At 24.2% G+C, this 19140-nt stretch overlaps 1 protein-coding gene across 1 annotated transcript; it reads right to left on the bottom strand.

The window, feature by feature from the left end:
- Window positions 1–578: 578 nt before the first annotated feature.
- On the bottom strand, window positions 579–1405 carry LOC123214899. The gene is made up of 2 exons (XM_044634916.1): window positions 1239–1405; window positions 579–1119 (listed from the first exon to the last, which is right to left on the bottom strand). The coding sequence occupies exons 1-2, from the start codon at window positions 1337–1339 to the stop codon at window positions 891–893; spliced, it is 330 nt and encodes a 109-aa protein (XP_044490851.1). The 5' UTR covers window positions 1340–1405; the 3' UTR covers window positions 579–890.
- Window positions 1406–19140: the final 17735 nt, after the last annotated feature.

Genomic DNA, 19140 nt, shown 5'->3' with positions numbered 1-19140 from the left:
TTTAGTCAGAGAAAAATACTATGTACTTAATCCAATCTGTATTTGTTTCGGTAATTTTGAAACCAAAGGACACGTAAACAATCAAATTATTTAATCATAAATTTCATCTCCTTTTTAAGTTTAAAAGTTAAAACGCACCGTTTCTACTCTATCAGTACCAAAAAGGGGCAGCCTCTCTTTTAACTTTCAGTTTACAAAATATTCCTGCTGGGGCTCAGTTTGTTTAACTCCAGCAGCGTTGACCTGCTTCTTCTGATGAAACTGAAGCGATAATCAGACAATCGGACGATCAAGACGAGCTCCTCACTTGTTAGTTTTTTCTGTTTTCGATCTACGGTTTAGATGTTGTGAGTTAGTTAGCTCTCTGTTATGACTATTGTCCATAAATTGATTGTATTCTGGGTTAATAAGAAAAGGTTTCCAGAGCGTTTTCTTGATTTTTCATTGTTAAAATTTTTTATGATATTAGAGCACAAGATCTAACAGCCAGCCTAAAATGATTATGCATATCAAGTGACTATGTATTCAGTTAAACAGTAAATCTAATAACTTATAGTGGCTGTATTTGGGAGATGATATTGAAAACTAAAAACTCTCACGTTAAATAAGAATAATACACAATTAATTTTATATAATACAAGATTCGATAATCACATTTCCAAATATAAGGACTAACAACAGAAATGGAGAGAGAGAGAAACAGATCACATCACACATCCAAATTTTATTCTTTTCTGCAATATACTTGCATTTATTCTTCTTAAAAACACACACACTCCAACACTCGACTCACTGCAAAAAGACTCCAAGACGCAGCATGCATGGTCATCAACTTAACAGAACTCCAAGCCCTATGAGATATGTAGTAACGTAACTTAATACGAAGCATTTTATTTGTCTGCAGAAGTCTGATCTTTTGCTTGATCAAGCAATAAATTCACAGATTTCTCTGAAGAACCTTCATGATGTTTTGGTTTGCTTTTCTCTTGAGTTTCCTTCAAAGCAGGAGGAGCGTTCGAGATTCTCCCGCTGTCTGAAGTAATCTTCTTCTTTTTCTCACCGTTGGTTTGTCCGCCGCCTCCTCCCTTCACCGGCGGTCGAATATGTTTATCACAATTTCTGGGCAAAAGAACGAAAAGAAAATTATGAGACATGCAAAAACAATTTAAATTAAAGCACAGATGGATGATGTGATCAAATAAAAATTTCTGATAAATTAATGAACATAACGTACGTACATGATGATATTTTTTCGGTGCTGTTTTGGCTTGTAAATGGGGAGTTGAAGGTTGGCCTTTGGCATGGTGATGAAGGTAGCTGAGACGACTGAGAAAGCCATGGTAGAAGGAAGAGAGCAGATCTGTAAAGATAGCTGTGAGTTCCAAGTGGTTAAAACATGCTAGGATTTATAATATGGAAGTGGGACCTATTTATGCTTGTGGTGACGCCTGTCTGTCCAATAATATAAAAAAAAAATTCAGTTAAAAAAATGTATACGACTTCCGTAGAAATACCCCAGTTCTTTTTTAATTATTGTCTCACTCTGATTGCTCTTCTTGAAGGCTGGAAAGGCGCCAGACTGGACATTTCCTAATTTCTTTTACTATTCATCTTTTTTATAGTAATACCGTCCGAATATATTTTGAATATATATATATATATATATATATATATATATTATTACATAATTAAATATTATTTTATTAATATTTAAAAATTTTTAATTAAATTAAATATATTTTTAAATAAAAAATATATATTATTTAAAATATTGATTTGAATACCAATTCAATAATATAGAAAAACTATTTTTTTGATTTGATAATCTGTTTGTCTAATTTTTAAAATTAGTTAATTAAACTGAATTGATTTTTTTAAAAATTGAATATATTTTTAAAAAATAAAATAGGATAATATTTTGAAATTTGATTCAAAATCTATTAACTAAAAATTTGATTCATTTAATTAATATTTTTGATGATGTTTAAAATTGATTAATTTTTAAATCAGTTTGATTTTAGTTTATAATTTTCTCCAAACTGAAAATTTGGTTCGGTTAGAAAAATAGACAAATCAATTCAATTAACTAGTTTTTAACACTGATAAATTAATTCAAAATTATTTAATTATATGATAATATATATCTATTTATATACTCAAAATAAATATATATATAATTTTATTGTATTTTTTTATACCAAATTTATTTGACATAAATTTTGTATCTTTTGAAAATGTATATTAAAAAAAAGCCGAACGAGTCTTTTTAACAAGAATAAAAGTCTTATAATATTTTTTGAAATTTTTACAAGATTAATTTATTAATTAATAGAGGTTGAATAATATTATGTATATATATTTTTATATAAAATTTGAATACATAAATAATATATTATTATATAATTAGATATTATTTTATCTTTAATTTAAAATTATCTAATCACATTATGATACATCATCTGTATACTTAAATGGTATATCAAAAGTGTATATATATAATTTAATTGTTATAAAAAAGTAACATTATGTATATAAATAAAGTATTGTTATACACAATTTTTGTGTATAAATAATAATTTGTTATCACTTAACTGAATAATTAAAAATAAAAAATAATACATTGTTATTTATGCATAAAGTTATGCATTTAATTTTATTGATATAAATAATAGATATAAACTTAATTATAAATGATGATATATTATTATATGATTAAATATTATTTTCTTTTTAATTCAAAATTATTTTTCTATATAATAATCATATTATCATTTATAATCAAATTTATGTTAATAATTTGTATATATTATTTTGTTGATTATATAATAGCAAATAGGACTAATTGGCGGGATATTAATTAAAATAACTAATTTTTTTTCTTGTATATATATAACTATTTTTTTTATTATATATATATATAGTTTAAAATATAAAATATCCAAAATATTTTTTCGCTTTGTACTCACTCAGTTAAACATAAACTTATTCAATTAAAACATAAAACTCATTTATTCACTAAACCAAGATTGAAATATGAAATAAAAATATAAAATTTTTTAACAATTTTAGTCAATTGATTGAACACTCAATCAACTAATTTATTTTTAAAAAATTGATTAACCAAATAATTGGCTAACCGACTAAACATATAACTAACCAATTTGCTTTTAAAAATTGTTTGATCAAATATTTAGTTGGCTGGCCAACGTAGCGAATTCTAAGTCTTATAATTTTTTTTCTTTTAATAGTAAAATTAAATTAAAAAACGATTATATTTGAATATTATAAAAAATGTTATATATAAAAAGATAACTATTTTAATTAATACCTTAAATATTATGGGTAATTAGTTGACTTGTCAAATTCGGTTTGCCCTCATCAAGTCTTCCTCAAATAATTGATAGACAAAAAGCAAAAGGAGCTCACTGAATTTGTTTCCCCTCGGTTTTCCAAATATATTTGTCCATATTCGATCCACAGCAAACAAGAAAGCAAGTAGAAAATGAAGGGCACGTCTCCTCAATTATTAGGATTCATTTAGCTTAATTTTTGTATCATTCTATCAAATATAATAAAATTATATTTATTTATTTTAAATATATAAATATATATATATATATTTGATATATATTATTATATAATTATATGATATATATATATATATATTTATTTATATATTTAAAATATTTACGTATAATATTATTTATCTAAAAATACTCATATTTTAAAAATAATTATAAAAATTTCATAATATATATCATATCATACACCATAATGTTATAAAAATGAAACATAAATTTTTTTATTAAGCATAGTATCGTGGTTCATTGCTGCATAGAAGTAAACTCAGTTTTAATAAAACTATATATAAATAAAATTTTGATGAACAAATAATGTATCATGAAATTATTGGATGATTTTGAATAATTAAGAATAAATTAACAATTACTCATATAATGATACATCATCTGTGTATTTATATTATATATAAAAAATGTGTATACATAATATTATTCAACTAGGTTTAAAGTATATAATAGGCCAAAGGACGTGTTCCCACCTAAAGTTTGTTGCATTCCCAAATTGACACTCACTAAGTATTGAAAATTCAAGCATCCACTTGAACCTAAAGTTCCATACGTAAAATTGTTATATAAAAGTAATCTATTAAAAATAATAAAACATTATCCAATCATCTTCTAAATTTATAAAACTAATAATTTCTCTTATAATTAAACTTTAAAAATTATATTTTTCTGTTAAGATTTCAATTTTTTTCTTCCTTCTCTGGTGACTAAATTTCGATCGAGACTGTCTTCATCCCATTTTTCTCTCTCTGTCACTAACAAAGAAGAAGCCCCAATGCAGGACATGGATAATGTGTTTTCTCCTATTGCAATAAAATATTAAATGTATTCATAAATTATGAAAATATACCATCGAACAATTTGTCTATCTTCATTAAGCAAAGTAGGAGCTGATTTCGGCTGTAAAATATAAATACTCTTTATCTCTTGTGCAGCAAGCTGCAAGCGCACAAAAAAGGAAAAAGGGCTTTCCGGCCTTGGATTCTCAACGGCTGGTGTCAGATATATGTAGCCATTTACTACAGGCTTGAGGAGAATCAAAGAAGTAAATATTTCAGTCCTACAGTTAATTTTTTTTTTTTTTGTAGCTCCAAATTGTATGTTACGGACATGAATCCAAACGGTGATCAAAGAGAATGAAAGATCAATAAGCATTACACAAAAGAATAGTTGCCCAAAGCACTTCTACTGGGAATCGCTTCCCTGAAATCCGTGGGCTATCAAAACTTAGAATTGAGGGCCTTCAATTAAAAGGGATTAAAAATTATTTTAATAATTTATTTTTTATAATATATATTATTTTATTTAGTTTATAAATAATAAAAAATTTTAGTAATATTTTATTACTATTGATGATTGACTATAATATAAAAGGTAATTTAATTACCATTTCTATCTTAATTATTAAAATATTATTAAGATAATTTTGATTTTATTATAATTATATTTTTATTTATTAATTTTTTAAGATAAAAATAATCTCATTTTCAATTAATATAATAAAAAATATTTTAAAATAATTATACCTAAGGATATTTAAATAAAATAATATACTAATATTTTTTATTATTTTTAATAAAAAATAATTATTATTTATATTTATCTATTTTTATCAAATTTTATTAAATATAATAATAATAATTTATATCTAATAATTTGAAAACTAATACATCTTTGAGATAATTTTTGAGGTTTTCCAAAACCAAATGCCCCTTGAAGTGGAGCCGAACAAGCATCATATATAAGAAAGAAGGGAAATTGAAATTTTTACTCTCATTGTAATCCGTGTATATATAAATGCCACTCATTCTAAAACTTAAACAAATATATCACAACAGTAATCTACTTTTCCAAAATATCTCTCCTTCTACATTTATACAGATTCTCTCTTTTTCTCTCTTCTTCTTCATCTTTTAAGTGATAAAAGAATCATGTAGAAAATAGAATAAGTGCTTCAAAAACAAAAGAAGAAAGGAAAAATCTGAAAAAGGAAATAGATTTCAGATTAAGAATTCTTTACTGAAAAAAAAAATTAAAAAGGTTGACAGAAAAAAAAACTAGAAAAAAAAATTGGTTGGCAAACCTATGGAACCTTATTCTATAGATTTCAGATTTCAAAAGAAGATTGACGTTTAATTAAAAAAAAACTGAAAAAAAAATAAAAAGGATTGACATGGGCCTATGCAAACCCTTTTTTTATTTTTGAGGGTTGGCGTTAAACAAGTAAAGGGTTGGCGTCTTATATATATATATTTATTTATAATTGTAATATAATATAATATATTAATTATATATAATATATTAAAAACAGGGGAAGGGTTGACGTATATATTATAATAAAAAGGGTTGACGCCAATCTTTCTAACCTTTTTTTTCAGTTTTTTTTAAGTTAAAAATTCTTATTTTGAATTCTATTTCTTTTTTTATTTTTATTTTTTGTTTTTGAAGCATTTATTCTATTTTTTATATGATTTTTTTATCACTTGAAAAATGAAAAATAAGAAAGAAAAGTTATAGAGAAAAAGAGAGAAATGTTGAAGGAGAGGTATTTTAGAAAAATAGATTACTATTGTGGTATATTTATTTAAATTTTAGAATGAGTAATATTTATGTATATACGGATTATAATGGGGTAAAAATTTCAATTTCCCAATAAAGAATGAGTGTTGAATAAGCACTTGGGGTGTAATGCACTAACTTTGTGAGGCTGTTGTGGTATCTTTCAGAGCTTTTAATTCAGTCGGCATTTATGCATTTGCAAAGCCGCAGCCGACAAATTATTTATTTATTTTTTTTTAATGGTGGTCAAAGCATAATTTATCAACAAGGTCGGGCTACCTACCAAGTATAGGGTGAGACAATTCCTTAATTATTTTAACAATAAAATTATATATATTTTTATATATTATTATATATAAAAATAATTTTAAATTAAAATTAAAATAATATTTAATTATTTAATAATATATTTAAATATATATTATTTATATATTTAAAAAATATATATATATATATTTATATATATATATATATATATATATATATATATATATATATATATATTATTTTTATTTTGTTTGCCTTTTCCCTATCAAGTCTTCCTCGTCTTTACCAACTTTGAAATATTAATCCAAGTAATCATTGATAGGCAATAAGCAAAAGGAAGACACTGAATTTGTTTCCCCTCTTCTTGCAATTTGCCCACATATTTGTCTACATTGATTAACATCAAATAATAAAGTAAGAACTTGACTAGTGACTGCATCGATGGACCTAAAAATGGTAAATTAGGGTTAATGTTATAATAAAATAAATATATTTTAAATTAAAATAAATAAAATATTTATATTGATTAATTAATATATTTACAATTATTTTTATGTGATTTTATTTTTTAAATATATTGTATAATAATTTCATTATTTAATATTATTAAATATCTCTTTTTCTATACATACAATTAAGTCATCATTCAATCATTGGTTAATTATTTTATTTTGTAAATGATTCTTCATAAAATTCATCACTAAAAATGTTTTATTTACACTAACAATGGTAACCAATCAAATTAATGTTAATTTCATTAATAAAAAAACTAATAAAAATATTTTATTCTTCTTAATTTTAACCATCACTTTTATAATAACTCAAATTCTATTCAATTTCATAAATTTGATATTACAGCGTATATCCAAAAGATAAACATTAAGTAGAAAATGTTGTGAAAAAAAGGTCAATAATGTTTCGATATTTGAAGGAATAACCTAACAATAATATGAAATGAATATGGAAGAGAGTTGATAATGTTGTGGAGAAAGGGGTAAGCAGGTAAGAAGCACAAATGACTCTATTTCACATAAGTCTGCCTCTACTACTTGTTTATAAAATTAGATTTGAGTCAAACTAAACTCAAGTTCAACTCGATTTTAGGACAATTGAACTTGAGCTTAAACTTTCCTCAAAGTTGTTCACGTTCATCTCACTTGAACGGAGAAGAGCTCGAGTTAAATTAAGTCAGACTTTGAGCTCAACTTGATAAAGTAACCAAAATGATGTTGTTTTTATGTGTATTAATCAAAAAGATATTATTTTAATTGATTCGTATCGAATTTTTTTAAACTTATAAGTTCAGCGAGCTGAACACTCTTTAAACTTGAACTCGAATTTATACTCAAAATTTTTTTAAGTCTCAAATTTTAATTTCTTTGTTTGAATCGAGCTTATTTAGGCTCATTCGAATTAATTCATTCCATCTTTTAACTTACCAATTAACAATTTCAATTTTATACACTTTAACTCAGTGTTATTAAAAATTGACTGATCATCGAATTGATCATATTACTGATTAATGGTTTAACCAATTTAGCCTATTCAACCTATTATCAAATTATTATATGTTTCTTGAACAATATCAAACATTTATCACATTTTTAAACATAAAACATATAATACATAATTTTAAATATGTTAATTAAATAATTGACATATCATTACATAGATAAAGAAAAACACCAATTACAAATTGGTGGTTTTAAATAGTTGTTTTAGTTTAACAGATTTATTGAGTTTAATCGAATTTCAAAATAAGTCAATATTTATGTATAAAACAGATCAAATTGTGAAACCGAATCGAATTATGGACTAATTCATGGTTCAATAATTGATGGAACACTTGAACTTCTAAACAGAAGGAATAAGTTTGAACCTCTATCACGTTTGTAAAACTTTAACTTATCTAATGTAATGAGTATAAGTTTGATTATTATATCATAAGTTTTACCCATCTCACCAATACAAATAGAATTCCCCAGTTACCCAAAAAAAAAAAACCTTTCCAATAATTAAACAAATCCAGAAAGACTTTCAAAGGTTGCTCTTGCTTTTTCCCATCTTATTGAAAGCTCGTCAATTAAACTAAAGTATTATTATATGTATAATTTTGTATATAAATAATAATATGTTATTATATGATTAAATTATTAAAAATTAAAGATAAACTAATGTCTAGTTATATAGTAAAATATTATTGTTTATATATAAAAATTGTATATATAATTTTATTAATTAAACTATAATATACGGGAAGAAAAAGTGATAATTCGATGTATGATGTAATGCAAAAAAATGTAGATGTTCTTTGATTATTTTTGTCTCAATGTGAGCGCGGTCCATGGCTTGGAATCAGAAAATGAAGTTAGAATTTAATCAGACCCCATCTGACAATGAGGACGAGAAGAAAAAGGTGCTGCCTCAATTATTGGCGGATACACTTCAAAACTTACATGTAATATCAAGTTTCAAACGCATCAATCTACAGGCTTAGATTTTATTGATAACGAAGCAAATAAGATTTGGTATATTATAATAAATATACAAAAGAATGAAATTGGAGAAGATTGTTCTGAAAGTTGATATATATTTAGTAAGAGAAAAATATTACATACTTAATCCAATCTGTATTTGTTCTTAGAGTCATTCATACGTGTAAACTTATTTGTTTCGGTAATTTTGAAACCAAAGGACACATAAACAATCAAATTATTTAATCATAAATTTCATCTCCTTTTTAGTTTAAAAGTTAAAACGCACCGTTTCTACGCTATTAGTACAATAAAGGGGTAGCCTAGCCTCTCTTTTAACTTTCAGTTTACAAAATATTCCTGCTGCTGGGGTTCAGTTTGTTTAACTCCAGCAGCGTTGACCTGCTTCTTCTGATGAAACTGAAGCGATAATCAGACAATCGGACGATCAAGACGAGCTCCTCACTTGTTAGTTTTTTTCTGTTTTCGATCTACGGTTTAGATGTTGTGAGTTAGTTAGCTCTCTGTTATGACTATTGTCCATAAATTGATTGTATTCTGGAAATCCTGGGTTAATAAGAAAAGCTTTCCAGAGCGTTTTCATTGTTAAAAGTTTAAAAGTTTTTATGGTATTAGAGCACAGGATCTAACACCCTAAAATGATTATGTATATCAAGTAACAATATATTCGGTTAAACAATAAGTCTAATAATTTATAATGATTATATTTGAGGGATGATATTAAAAACTAGAGACTCTCACATTAAATAAAAACAATATACAATTAATTTTATATAATACAAGATTCGATTTCCACATTTTCAAATAAAAGGTTGGAGAGAGAGAGAAACAGATCACATCACACATCCAAATTTTATTCTTATCTGCAATATATTTGCATTTATTCTTCTTAAAAACACACAAACTCAAACACTCGACTCACTGCAAAAAGACTCCAAGATGCAGCATGCATGGTCATCAACTTAACAGAACTCCAAGCCCTATGAGATATGTAGTAACGCAACTTAATACGAAGCATTTGATTTGTCTGCAGAAGTCTGATCTTTTGCTTTATCAAGCCTCTGAAGAACCTTCATGATGTTTTGGTTTGCTTTTCTCTTGAGTTTCCTTCACAGCAGGAGGAGCGTTCGAGATTCTCCCGCCGTCTGAAGTGGTCATCTTCTTTTTCTCACCGTTGGTTTTTCCGCCGCCTCCTCCCTTCACCGGCGGTCGACTATGTTTATCACAATTTCTGGGCAAAAGAACGAAAAGAAAATTATGAGACATGCAAAAACATTTTAAATTAAAGCACAGATGGATGATGTGATCAAATAAAAGTTTCTGATAAATTAATCAACATAGCGTACGTACATGATGATATTTTTTCGATGCTGTTGTGGCTTGTAAATGGGGAGTTGAAGGTTGGCCTTTGGCATGGTGATGAAGGTGGCTGAGACGACTGAGAGAGCCATGGTAGAAGGAAGAGAGAAGACCTGTAAAGATTGCTGTGAGTTCCAAGTGGTTAAAACATGCTAGGATTTATAATATGGAAGTGGGACCTATTTATGCTTGAGGTGACACTTGTCTGTCCAATAATATACAAAAAAAAAATTCAGTCAAAGAAAATGTATACGACTTCCGTAGAAATACCCCAGTTCTTTTTTCATTATTGTCTCACTCTGATTGCCCTTGATGGCTGGAAAGGCGTCAGACTGGACATATCCTGATTTCTTTTACTTTTAATCTTTTTTATAGTAATACCGTCCGAATATATTTTGAATATATATATATATAATGCAATTAAATATTATTTTATTAATATTTAATTTTTTTTAATTAAATTAAATATATTTTTAAAAAACTAAATAAAAAAGATATTATTTAAAAGATTGATTTAAATACCAATTTAATAATATAAAAATACCAATTTTTTTGTTTGATAATTGGTTTGTTTAATTTTCAAAATTGGTTAATCGGAGTAAATAGATTTTTTTAAAATTGAATAAAATATTGAATGTATTTTAAAAAATAAAATAGGATAATATTTTAAAATTTCGTTTAAAATTTGTTAACTAAAAATTTGGTTTGATTAATTAATATTTTTTATTAGGCTTAAAATTTATTAATTTTTAAATTAGTTTGGTTTTAGCTTATAATTTTCTCTAAACTGAAAATTTAGTTTGATTAGGAAAATTGACAAATCAGTTTAGTTAACTAGTTTTTAATACCCTTAAATTAACTCAAAATTATATAATTATATTATAATATATATCAAATATATATTTATTTATATACTTAAAATAAATATATATAATTTTATTGTAATTTTTTATACCAAATTTATTCATAAATTTCGTTTCTTTTGAAAATGTAAATTTTAATTGAATAAATGAGAACAGTAAATTATAATTCATCATTACCATTAATAAGCTTTTAGTTTTTAAATAACTCAATTTTGATAAAAATTAATTCAATTAGCTCTTAGAACAACAAAGACTTGGTAAAAAAACCGAACGGGTCTTTTTAACAAGGATTGAGGTCTTATAATAGTTTTTCAAATTTTTACAAGATCAGTTTATTTATTAATGGAGGTTGAATAATGTTATGAACACATATTTTTTATATAAAATTTGAATATATGGATAATATATTATTATATAATTAGATATTATTTTATTTTTAATTCAAAATTATCTAATTATATGATGATACATCATCTGTATACATAAATAATGTTTTAAAAGTGTATATATATAATTTAATTGTTATAAAAATGTAACATTATGTATATAAATAGAATTGTATTGTATGTACAACTTTTATGTACAAATAATAATTTGTCATCATATGATTTAATAATTAAAAATTAAAGATATAATAATACATAATCAAATAATAATACTTCGTTATTTATATATAAAATTATGTATATAATTTTATTAATATAAATAATGGATATAAACTTAATTATAAATGATAATATAATTATCATTATATGATTAAATATTATTTTATTTTTAATTTAATATTATATACTAATATAATAATCGTATTATCATTTATAATCAAATTTATATTAATAATTTGAATATATATTTTTATTGGTTATATAATAGCTAATAGGGTAATTAATTGGATATTAATTAAAATAATCTATTTTTTCTCTATTATATATATATATATATACTATTTTTTATTATATATATATAATCTAAAATATAAAATATCTAAAATATTTTTATGTTTTATACGTATTCAGTCAAACATAAACTTATCTAATCAAGATATAAAACTTACCCATTCTCTTAGTTAAAGATGAAATATATGATAAAAATATAAAAATTTTTAACGATTTTGATAATAGAAAGATTGGTCTAGTTGTTGGTCAACTAGCTAAACATCCAATTAGTTGTTGGTCAACTAACAAAATGTCTAATTAATTTATTTATTTTTAAAAAAATTATTGATCAAATGATTACTCAACCGATTAAGCACCTAATTAATTAATTAATTTTTAAAAATTTATTAACTAAGTACCTGGTCAGCAGACTAAGTTATCTAACTAACCATAAACCCTATAATTTTTTTCTTTTAAAGTTAAAATTAAATTAAAAAACAATTAGTTGACTTGTCAAATTCGGTTTGCCCTTATCAGGTCTTCCTCAAATAATTGATAGACAACAAGCAAAAGGAAATCACAGAATTTGCTTCCCCTCTTTTTCCAAATATATTTGTCCATGTTGGATCCACATCAAACAATAAAGCAAGTGGGACTGCATTAGAAAATGAAGGCCACGTACCCCCAGTTCTTAGGATTCATTTTGCTTAATTTTGTATCATTTTATCCGAATATAATAAAATTATATATTTTTATTTTAAATATATAAATATATAAATATATATTTGATATACATCATTATTAATTATAAGATATATATATTTAAAATATTAACATATAATATTACTTATAAAAAAACTTATATTTCTAAAATAGTAACGAAGATGTGGTAACATATATCATATCATGCACCAAAATGTTATAAAAATGAAACATAAATTTTTTTATAAAGCATAGTATCGTGGTTCAATGTTGGATAGAAGTAAACTCAGTTTCAATAAGACTATACGTATTTTTTTTGTATATAATTTTGATACACAATTAATATATCATCAAGTTATTATGTGATTTTAAATAATTAAGAATAAATTAACATCCAATCATATGATGTCATATCATTTATGTATTCATATTATGTATAAAAAATATGTATACATAACATTGTTCAATTAGGTTTAAAGTATATAATAAGTCAAAGGACTTATTCCCACCCAAAGTTTGTTGCATTTCTAAACTGATACTAGTTAAGTATTGAAAATCCAAACACTTACTTGAACCTGAAGTTTCACCCAAAAAATTGTTATTTAACAGTAATATATTAAAAATAATAAAATATTATCCATTTCTCTTTTAAGTTTATAAAATTAATAATTTCTTTTAGAATTAAACTTTAAAAAATTATATTTTCTCTATAAGGTTTCAATCTTTTCCTTTCTTCTCCAGTGACAGAACTTCGATTGAGATCATCTTCATCTCATTTTTCTCCCTTTGTAGCCAAAGACGAAGAAACCCCAATGCATGACATGGATAATGTGTTTTCTCCTATTGCAATAAAATATAAAATTTATTCATAAATTGTGAAAATATACCATGGAACAATTTGTCTATCTTCATTAAGCAAAGTAAGAGCTGATTTCAGCTGTAAAATATATATGGCTTTCGGTCTTGGATTCTTAAGGGCTGCTGCCATATATATAGCATTTACTACAGGCTTGAGGAGAATCAAAGAAGTAAATATTTCAGTCCTGCAGTTGGTTATTGTTTTGTAGCTCCAATTTGTATGTTAAGGACATGAATCCAAATGGCGATCAAAGAGAATGAAAGATCAATGAGCATTGCGCAAAAGAATATTTGCCCAAAGCACTTCCACAGGGAATCGCTGCTCTGATAATATATTTTTTATTACATATATTATTTTATTTGTTTTATAAATAATGAAAAATTTTAGTAATATTCTATTACTAACAACGATACGACAGTAATATAAGATATAATCTAATTATCACCTCTACCTTAGTTATTAAAATATTATTAATATAATTTTGATTTTATTATAATCATATTTTTATTTATTAATTTCTTAAGATAAAAATAATTTTATTTTAATTAATATGACAAATAATATAAAAAATATTTTAAAATAATTATACCTAATAATATTTAAATAAAATAATATATTAGTATTATTTTATTATTTTTTATCAAACATAATAATTATTTATATCTATATATTTTTATCAAATTTTATCAAATATAATAATAATTTATACTTAATAATTTTTAAACTAATCTATTTTCAACATAAGCTTTCGGTTTTTCCCAAACCAAATATCCCTTGAAGTGGAGCCAAACAAGCATCATATATAATAAAGAATGAGTGTCAAGTAAGCACTTGGGGTGTAATGCACTTACTTTGTGAGGCCAGTTGAAGTTGAAGTGGAAGGAATTTATCTTGCAGAGCTTTTAATTCAGTCGGCATTTATGCATATGCAAAGCCGCAGCCGACAAATTAGTTTTTCTTTTTTTTTTTAATGGTGGTCAAAGCATAATTTATCAACAAGGTCGGGCTACCTACCAACTATGGGGTGAGAGAATTTCTTAATATTTTTATAATAAAGTTATGTATATTTATTTTAAATATATAAATAAATAAATATTTATATTTGTTATCATATAAATAAGTAATTTTAAATTAAAAATAAAATAATATTTAATCACTTAATAATATATATAAATATATACTCATATATATTTTTAAAAATAAATAAATATAATATTATTCTTATCTTAAATTATTTACTTAATCAAATGTTTAAAAACGTCCTATAATATATATATATATATATATATATATATATATATATATATATATATATGGTAATGAAGGGAGACATTATACTATAAAATAAGCTGGCTAGTTTATAAAATTGACCGGGGAACAAACCAAGGTATGCATGTAATTTATATCTCTTCATATAGTTCGTTAATTTAAAATTAAATATAAAATAATATTAAATTATATAATATTATTTTATTTGAATACATATTTTGGTAAAGTAGAATAAATTATAAATTCAATAACTAATTGTATAATAATAATTAAATTATAACTTATGAATATAATTTTAATATATCATTAAAAAAAACTTAAATTCATATTTTTTTTATATACAAATATTGAATTTGCTCTTATCATAAACATATCTCTATCTCTTTCACTTGTCAAATTTTCAAAATGCCCTTTCCGAAGTTAGAAAATTATCATCTTTAATGAATCAATAATGCATACTAACACAGAGTATTTACGTAGACGAACTACTCAAACATACTAATATAATACATTTTTATTATTATTATCACGTCATTTATCCCTACTAATTAGTGTTTATTGAATTTATTTTGTATATGTATATTTATCCACTAATTTTTGTACTATTTAATATTTATTGATAAATATCATTAAATTTAAAATTTATCTCATTCTGCATACAATATAGTGATTTAAATAAAATAGTTAATAGGCTTGTAATTAATCAATCAAGTCAGACGTGGCTCTAGAAATTAGATTAAAAGTGAATTTCCCTTGTACATCGGGATCTAATTAAATGACCTTTGTGATGGAACTCGAGGCGCATCCCCTATATTATGTCGACTTTCTTTGTTTGGCAAAAATACAAAATTGTGCGAAGTATAAAATTTTTACCATAGCATAATACCATATTATATTATTTTTAATTTAAAATTATTTAATTACATCATTATAAATTATTTATATATTTAAGTTATATATTAAAAATATATACGTACAATTTTATTAATAATATAAAGTAAAGTATATGGATAGTGTTGAACTTAAATCAAACTGATTTAGGTTCAAAAGTTAACTCGATTTGAATACGTTTAGTTTGAATATAAACCAAATTTGAGTTAAAAGATTTAACTCATTTTAAAACTTAACTGAACTCGAGTTAGAGAGAGTTCGGTTTGGTTTGACTAACAAGCTAGATAGATGATTCAATTTGATTTAAACTTGACTCGTGATTTGATTCGAATTATATAAACTATTATTAAATGATATTGTTTTATCAATGAGTTACAAATTTAAACAATAAATATTAGACATATATTCAAGTTATGAATTTAAATTATAAATTTAAGTTAAACTCAAATTGGATCATTTTTATTCAAATCGAACTTAAATTATCTTTAATATTATTTTAAAAAAATTGAACCAAACTATTTTTTGAGTCAGGAGATGTTTGAATTTGACTTAGTTCATATCAACCTCTACGTATGAGAACAAAAATTTGACCTGATTAGACGTGTTCAACGCACAGTGCAAATAAAGCTAGGATAATATGATATATAATTAAGAGACAGGTTAAGGTAAAAGCTAAGTATAAATTATAATTGTTTAATTACTTAACATTTCATCTGAGAAGTACACTTTACAAAAGAGACGTAAATATGCAGATGTGATGCCGATCACGCAGAGTGATTTTGTTCTTTGTTTTCGGTTGGACCTTCAACGGGAAACCAGATTCAGATTTTGATAAGATTAATCTTAGATCTTATTATTTCTCAAATTCATTAGCATAAATATCACTAATTATACTCTTACAGCATACAATAATGATAACTTCGGACTTTAATTAGTAAATATAAGAATAAAAAAAAAAAAAGGTATAAAAATAATACATTTAAAAACACAAATGGTGAAAAGTGGGTTTTGTAAAAATATGATTATAAAATTTGGGTACTTAAAAAATATAGAATATGTATGTACATATTTAATTTAACACATCATTAATGCAATATCAATATTCGATTATAGTGTTAAACCTATAATATAGTCGATTAATAAATCTTGATAGTTAATTTTTCTTATTCCGTCACTTGACAGTATGTATATAAATAATAAAATATTATTATATAATTGAATTATTTTAAATAAAAAATAAAAAATATTATGTGTCATTGATGCAATGAGGAGAGATTGACAGCACTTACTAAATGCACTATAAAAGGTGGTTAACGATTGACAACGAAGGGAGAACATTGCACTATAAAAGAAAAGGTGGCTAGTTTAAAAAATTCAATGGGGGAACAAACAAGGGACATGCATGTAATAAATAAATAAATAAATTATGCATCAATAAGATCTTATATTATAGCTGCTAACTGTGAAAGAGAGAGTACAGACTAAAGATACGTGGATGAGAAATCTTATATATTGATAGTAAATTTGCTTTAATCACATGGTGATATATAGAGTTAGACTTAAGTCAAATTGAGTCTAAACAAGGTGAAACTCATTTTTAACTCATTTTCAAGTGGGCTTGGCTCATTTTTTGCTCGAGTTTGTCAAACATGGAAAAACATCTATTCGTGCTCAACTCGTTTCTTGATTTACGAATTTATGTATGACTCAAGTTTGTATAAACAGGGCAAACTGGGTTTTGGTTCACATGAGATGTTTCACTTGACTCTCTTAAACGATGTCATTTTTTTTAAAATTTTTTATAATAATGCGAGTCGTATTCAGCTTGTGAGTCAAACATGCCTCTGTTTGAGTTCAGATTCAGGTTCGTTTTTCCTACTACTCTCTAGTTTGTATTTAGATTTGTGTTCATTTACCTCATGTTTGTTTTCACACTCGTTCGAATAAAGCTCGTTTCGAGCTTGAATAAATTCACTTTAAATTTAGTTTATATCATTAATTGTGCATAAAATTATATATATGCACAATGCACAAACTAGACTGATGTTACATGCACAAACTACTTATGCAAATCAAAAAATCATTTATCCGTATTCATTAGTATTTAATGAGTTAAATTTGTATATAAGTTAATCAATTAATTTCGCAAAAAATTATTGTAATTGATTAATCAAGTCAAATGTCTGGAAAGTAGATTAAAAGTGAATTTCCTTTGTGATGAACTCTATCAGCCCCCTCTATGTAATTTCAACGTATATAGCATAAAATAGGGCATATGGGAACAAAAATTTGACTTGATTTGGACGTAAAGCTAGGGCAATATGATAAATAATTAAGCTAAATTTAAAGGTATAAGCTAACTATATATTATAATTGTATTTCATCTCAGAAATACGCTTTACAAAAGAGACGTAAATATGCAAATGTGATGCTGACATGTCACTACGAACCGTCATCACTTTCAAAAAAAAAAAAAAATATATATATATATATATATATATATATATATATATAAAAGAATATATTATTATATAATTAAATATTATTTTATTTTTAATTTTAAATTATTTAATTATATAATAATATATTATTATTTATACATATAACGTTATTCTATATAAATCATTTGTCTTATAATATTTTGGAAATTCATTTAAGCTTTTATTAGATAAAGTATGAATTTAATGGTATCAGTCTTTAAAGGAAAATTTTGCCAGTAAGGATTTAGAAAGAGTGACTTCTAGATGATTTTTGTATAATTTTATTTTATTATTTACTCTATCCTTGTACTATTTACTGATTCGATACAAAGCAAACAAATAAAAAAATAAATAGAAGAATTCCAAAAGGGTATATTATTTGATTAGAAATTATTAAGTTATTAAGTTAAAAATAATAATAATATATTATTTATATATCTAATTATATTTTAAATATATATAATTTTTTTAAAATATTATATATATTTATTTTAGATATATAATTATATATATTTATATGTGTTATATTATGTTTAGATATTATTTTATTTTTAATTTAAAATTATCTAATTATATGATGCACATGAATAAGTATATATTTATGCTGTAATTGTATTGATGATGTAAATGAGCTAACTGATGAGCAAATAGTAGACTTGAGTCAAATTCGGTTAGCCTTTATCTGGTCTTCCTCATCTTTATCAACTTTCCAATATAACGTTGTGAAGACTTGAACTTCGACATTTTATTGGGAGCTGTAGGGTAAGCCATTGAATCAAGTAATAATTGACAGACAAAAAGCAAAAGGAAGACTGAATTTGTTTCCCCTCTTTCTGCAAACATATTTCTCCATATTGGGTTAGCATCAAACAATAAAGTAAGAACTCGATAGGACTGTCCTAGAAAATGAAGGGTACATACCCTCAATTATTAG

This window comes from Mangifera indica, chromosome 1 (assembly GCF_011075055.1).
Source record: "Mangifera indica cultivar Alphonso chromosome 1, CATAS_Mindica_2.1, whole genome shotgun sequence".
NCBI classification, from domain to species: Eukaryota; Viridiplantae; Streptophyta; class Magnoliopsida; order Sapindales; family Anacardiaceae; genus Mangifera; species Mangifera indica.
The sequence above is the reverse complement of the archived record's forward strand: the minus strand, read 5'-3'. Positions and strand labels throughout refer to the sequence as shown.

Excerpts from the sequence above, each read along its gene's own strand:
- LOC123214899 (XM_044634916.1), bottom strand. The coding sequence starts at position 1,339 with ATGGCTTTCTCAGTCGTCTCAGCTACCTTCATCACCATGCCAAAGGCC. Across the intron at positions 1,120-1,238 it reads CACCGAAAAAATATCATCAT|AAATTGTGATAAACATATTC; the intron begins GTACGTACGTTA and ends TCTTTTGCCCAG.